This window comes from Physeter macrocephalus, chromosome 2 (assembly GCF_002837175.3).
Source record: "Physeter macrocephalus isolate SW-GA chromosome 2, ASM283717v5, whole genome shotgun sequence".
Classification (NCBI taxonomy): domain Eukaryota; kingdom Metazoa; phylum Chordata; class Mammalia; order Artiodactyla; family Physeteridae; genus Physeter; species Physeter macrocephalus.
The window spans coordinates 16,983,845-16,989,844 of record NC_041215.1 but is presented as its reverse complement, the minus strand read 5'-3'; the positions used below and the strand labels follow the sequence as shown (position 1 = coordinate 16,989,844).

At 51.8% G+C, this 6,000-nt stretch overlaps 1 protein-coding gene across 1 annotated transcript in view; it reads left to right on the top strand.

Moving 5' to 3' along the window:
* The first annotated feature begins 464 nt into the window (after positions 1 to 464).
* CACNA1A (calcium voltage-gated channel subunit alpha1 A) overlaps positions 465 to 6,000 on the top strand; it is a 268,865-nt gene continuing 263,329 nt past the window's right edge. The window contains exon 1 of the mRNA XM_055091367.1: positions 465 to 757. Within this exon, the coding sequence (XP_054947342.1) occupies positions 465 to 757 (293 nt within the window). The remainder of the gene's footprint in view (positions 758 to 6,000) is intronic.

Below are 6,000 nucleotides of genomic sequence, written 5' to 3'. Positions count from 1 at the left end.
CTTTGCAAACCGTTCGAGTCTTAAAGGGGGTGTGCGTTTTTTTTTTTTTTTAACTGTTTTGTTTTTTTTTTTTTTTTTTTTTTTTTCCTTCCGGAGTGGGTGGACTGGGGATTGCCTGGATTTCTTCCTCGGTTATTTTTTGCCTTCCCCCCCCCCCCTCCCCGGCCCCCGCGCCCCGCCCCCGCACCCTCCTCCAGCCCCTCCTTCTCTGGGGTCAGCCAGGAAGATGTCCCGAGCTGCTATCCCCGGCTGGGGCCGGGCAGCCGCCTTGTGAGCCCCCGACCCGAGGCGCCGAGCCGCCGCCGCCCGATGGGCTGGGCCGTGGAGCGTCTCCGCAGTCGCAGCTCCAGCCGCCGTCTTCACAGCCCCGGCAGCATCGGCATCGGCATCGGCGGCGGCGGCGGCGGCGGCGTCTTCCGCATCGTTCGCCGCAGCGTAACCCGGAGCCCTTTGCTCTTTGCAGAATGGCCCGCTTCGGAGACGAGATGCCGGCCCGCTACGGGGGAGGAGGCTCCGGGGCAGCCGCCGGGGTGGTCGTGGGCGCCGGAGGCGGGCGAGGAGCCGGGGGCAGCCGGCAGGGCGGGCAGCCCGGGGCGCAAAGGATGTACAAGCAGTCAATGGCGCAGAGAGCGCGGACCATGGCCCTGTACAACCCCATCCCCGTCCGACAGAACTGCCTCACGGTCAACCGGTCTCTATTCCTCTTCAGCGAGGACAACGTGGTGAGAAAATACGCCAAAAAGATCACCGAATGGCCATATCCTTTGCCCAAACCCCGGCAACTGCGCCTCCCCCTCCTCCCTCGCTTCCCCTCTTCCAGGCTGGGAGAGACCCGGGGGTTGATGGGAGGCGGGGAGGGGGGGAGGGTGGTCTTCCAGGGGCTGGGAGAGGGGGCACCGGGGGAATGGATTCCTCCCAAGGACCGATTTCAGAATGAGGGCTGGGCCCTGGGGTCGTACAGGGGCCTTTAGAGCCAGTTCCGGATGGGTCAGAGTTCTCCCCGAATGAGCGTAGACCAGGTCGGGGCCTGAGCCCTCTGACCAGGGCAGGGGAAGCATGGGGTCCTTGGCTGGGTTTCCTTAGCCGCCCCTCGCCGGAATCCACGGTTGCCTCCAGAGCCGGAGCCCAGTCCCAGCTCTCAGGCCTCTCCACCCCTGCTTGCCCGAGGTTGGGGGCTTCCCTCTCAAGGAGGGTGCCTAGGGGTTCCCAGGGCCAAGAGCCAGTGGGAGAGCATGTGGTCTTCACACTGAGGGGCCAGCACTGACCAGAATTAATATCCCGGGATGGGCCGCTGGCCAGGAAGGGATGGGGGGCATTTTATTATTCCCCATGTCTGCAGGTTCCATTTCCTAACACCCACTGATTAGGGACCTCATCATCTTTTGAGGTGTAGAAAACATCCCGTTTGCCCCATCTGGGGCCCTGACCTGGAAGACCCAGGAAGGGCTACTTCAATAAGAAAGATAGGACAGGAGAAAATGAGGTGCTGGGTCCTTCCTAGGGTGCCGTGTTAGGCCTTGGGTTGGAATCTGCTTCTTCCACCCTAGAGACCCGGGAGGGGACACCAGGAGAGTCAGCACCCATGTGGACGTCTTGGGCAGGTAAATGCCTTTTTTTTTTTTTTTTTTAATTAAAGATCCAGAGGAAGAAAGTGGAGTACACATTTCCCTCTGTTGAGATGCTACCAAAATCCAGATCCCCTTGTGTTTCTTTAAATTCGTGCCTGCTTGAAATAAACCTTGAGGAGGGCTTAACATCTGTTGAGATGTAGGGAGGCAAGGATGGGTAATTAGTCGGGCTTTCTAGCAGTTATCTAAGCATGACCCAGATTCCAAGTAGGGGGACGAACCCTGCTTCCCAGGCTGACCGGCCACCGTGCCATGCCCAAATGTGCCGCTCCTCGGCTTGGTTCCAACTGGCTGCCCTCAGAGTAAAAACGAATGGGGCTGGTTGGGCCCATGGGCTTCACTGATGAGCCCCCATCCTTTCTGTGCATGGTTTTGACAGTTATATACTCAACAGGGCTGAGCCCCAGGTGGTCCTGGGGTTGCTTATTTGAGGAACACGTTGGCTGGTGGATTCACTTTTGGGGGGGATCAGAATTGAGCAGGATTTTGGCTACTGGGTCCAGAAACTTTAACAGAGGCCTCTGAGGTTTTGGAGTGTGTGTGAGCGGTCTCCTTCTAGGGTGGTGAAAATTAAGAGGTTCAGCTGCTGTCTTTTTGGAGGGCTGTACCCCTAATCACGATGTCATTTTCCTTGGTGCCCAAGGCAGGAGCCAAGTCTTTGCCTCCTAAGTTTCAACCTTGTGATGATCTGTGGAAATGCTCAGGGGTCTTGTAATCACTCTGCCTGTCTCCCCCCAAATCCCTGGAGGAGTGGGGGGAGGCATGGAGAATGGCAATGTGTCAATGTGTGCAAGATCAGATAGCTCGGGGGTGTCCAGGAGGGATTCACTGGGCTGACAGGTTTCCGTGTTGAAAATGGCTTTAGATCGCCTTCTGGAGCCTGGATTTGGAGTCTACTAGGAGGAAAGGAAGACGGTGGGAATCCTAATGTGTCCTTAGCTCACCCCGGTCCAGCCTGAATCCTGCAGATCAGAGGGCTGTTGGGGAGGGAAGGGATGGCAACAGTCCCTCGGAAGGAGGGATCTTAAGAGAGGGATGCAGGTGAACTGGGAGCACTCAGTCCTTTAGAGGTTTTCTTTGGCTTTCTTGCTCTTGGGAGCTTTGTGATGAGTTTGTGCATTTTGCTTTTTGCAGCCAGTTTTTGTTCTCTCTTTGGCCTGAGGCAGCAAACACATTATATAGCCCCACTCTCAAAGGGAAAGCTCTCCATCCCCCAATCTGTCACCAACCAGAGTCATCCAGGACTGAGCTTTCTCTGCGGGGGGAGGTGATGAGAGGGGAGGGTGCAGAGAGATGGGGGGCTGGATAAGGGCATTTGGGCCAGTGCAAAGAAGTGGACTGTGGAAGCACCAAGGAGTCAGAGTACCAGGGCAGAACATGGACTTGAGTATCTAAATATTTCTGCCATGAAAAAAAAGTGTTTAAGTACTTATTTAGAACTTTTAAAATAAAGTCTAATGTATATAGATACACACATGGGAAAGTACACAAGTCAAGTCCAGATTAGTAAGTGAACATTCAGGCCACTGGCACCCAGGTCAAGGAAAAGAATGTAACCGGCTCCCCAGAAAGTCCCCTCTTGCCCCCTCCCAGTTACTCCTCCGATAAGGGTTACCGCTACCCCGACTTCTGACGCCATGGGTTCATTTGGCCTCCTTTTGAGCCTCCTGTAAATGGAGTCAGAGGCTGTGTTGTTTCGTGCCGGGCTTTTTTTTTGTTCTCTCAACGATCTGTCTGTGAGATGCATCCATGTCACTGTGGGTCGTTGTTGGTTGTTCCTTCTCATCGCTGTGTGATATTTTATTGTTTGACTCTCCCACAACATACTTCTCTGTTCTACAGTTGAGGGCCATTTGAGTAATTTCCAGATTGTGCATGTCTTTGGTTGAACTTTTTGGGGAGGTGTTTCTCTTGAGTTTATACCTAGGAGTGGAATTGCCACTGCCGTTCTTTGATGTGCATGTCGCGGAACTTGTATTTGGAAGTGGCATTTACTGAGGGTTGCAGGTGAGTGGGCAAAGCAGGTTCTTCACCGTCACGTGGAGGAGTCAGTCAGTGGCTGTTCCATGAACTTGGCTGTGGGCTCCGAGGGCCTAAGAGTGTTACTTCCAAATGCAGGTTCCGGCGTGGTACGCCGGTGGAGGGAGGGTGGCACCTTGCATTCCCCATGGTCACGGGCACTTTGCCACTGTGATTCTTTCCCCTTCTGCACCCCACTTCCCTCGGCCGCTCAAGCTTGAAGCCATCAGTGAGAATTAAGGGGTTCTCATGAATTTCATTTTTCTCTAAGTCAGAAAACCCAAATGGAAATCTTTGATGTTCAGGTTTCCATTGGTGCTTTTCACTCTTGGAGGATTCCAGGCAGCAAAGCTGTCTGGATCACACACCTTGGTTCCGTGTTCTCCTCTATTGGAAGTCTGATTTAAATATGGCTGTGACGGGCTCTGATGATGGCTTCTAAAGAGCTCAAATCTGTCAGCTCAATAAGGCGCATCTGTCAACCTTCCTAGAGGCCCCACTTAATGCCGCTTGCTTCTTCTGACGCGCTACCAAGCGCCAATGTGAATGTCATCTTCCCCCAGTCCTGCTGACGCCAGCAGATCTTGCGCGGAGCATGGTGTAGGAATTTGGGCCGCGGACTCAGGTCTGTGTTATCTCGCTCCTTCTTCTGAAGTGCTTGCAGGATTCCGGGCTTTCATACCCTTGTTTTCAGGACTCTTAACAAGAAACCCAGAGTCTCATCACATCAGGTAACCCACGGACACTGGCTGATTGGCACTCACCCCCTTGTTGTTGTTGTTTTTTTTAATCAAAGAGTCTAAAGAGGAACATTCTGCATGGGAAGCAAAGGGGACCCTGGGAGAAGTTGGAGCATATTATCAGAGTCTTGGCCCACCCTGAAAAGTAGCTTGTGCTAGAAGGGCAGGAAAGAATGACTGTATAATTCTTCTACTAGATCAGCGTGGCAGGTACTTCCAGAAGGGCAAAACTCTGGGAAGTAGGAATTAGCATGTTTTGTTCCCCCCTGCAAAGGTGCGATTCCTCCTCCGAATCCCCAGATCTAAAAAGCTCTGAAAACCGAAAGATCAGCTCATTTAAGGGTTAAAAAACTACCTTGAACTGACCCAAATTTATATGCTTCATTTACAGTCTTAAATTTATCCCACTTGGTGTGCATTTTGGTATATTTCACTGAGAAAACAGTAGATATGCTTGATTATGGGGCACTGCTTGCTCCCCGCAGGCCCAGTGGGAGTGTTATGTATACATTGTAGCACTTTCCAGACTTTCCTGAGTGTGAGGACTGCCTTGTTAAAATGGTGATTCTGGTCCCGCAGATTTGGGGTGGGGTCTGGGATTCTGCTTTTCCAACAAGCCTCTAAGGATTGTCCATGAGTTACACTTGGAGTATCCAGGTCACATCATAGATGCATCCTGTTATCTTTTTTTTTCTTTTTCTCAAAGACCGGGTTTACTGCGGTATAAATTACTTCCAGCAAAATTCACCCTTTTAAGCGTAAAGTTCTCATAGTTTGACAAATGCATGCAGGCATGAAGCCACCACCCAAATCAAACTGTGGAACAGTTCCATTACCCCACAATATCCCCTAGTGACCCTTTGAGTCAGCACCCCCGACCCAAGTGCCTTGCAAGCACTGGTCTGTTCTCCATCCTTATAGTTTTGCCTTTTCTAGGAGGTTGTATAGATAGAATCATATCGTATGTAGTCTTTGGATTCTGGCTTCTTTCATGCAGCCTTTGAGATCCATTCATGTTGCTGTGTGTATCAGTAGCTCATTCTTTTGAGTGCTGAGTAATATTCTATGGGATGCCTGGACTGGAGACTGTTCATCCATTTCCCAGGAGACTTGGGGTGTTTCCAGGTTGGGCGATTATGAATAGAGCTGCTGTAAACATTGGTGGATGGATTTTAGTGGGCACTTTGGGAACGTACATTTTATTTCTCTTGGGGAAATAAATACCCAGGAGTAGGACTGCTGGGTTATGTGGTAAGTAATGTGTTTATAAGAGACCGCCAAACTGTTTTCCAAAATGGTTGTGCCATTTTACATTCCCATCCCTGTGATCCCTTTAAAAACACCAAGTTCTAAGCTCCAGAGCACGTCTGGCCTTGAGGGTTTAGCGTAAAGGATTGTGGATGTGTAGAAAGTAGAGGAAGTGGTAGCCTTAAGTGCCAGTCAGAGAAATGAGAAAGGGTGAGGATGTCATTTGTAGCTCTGTTCCTGCCCTGGTTTGAGGTCTAGCAAGGGAGGGGGGTCTCCAGCATGGGAGAAGGGGGTCTCTGGTTGGGGGGTGCTTTGGTCCTGCCACTCGGCAGTAAAAAGCAAGCTCCCCGAGGCCATAGGACCTA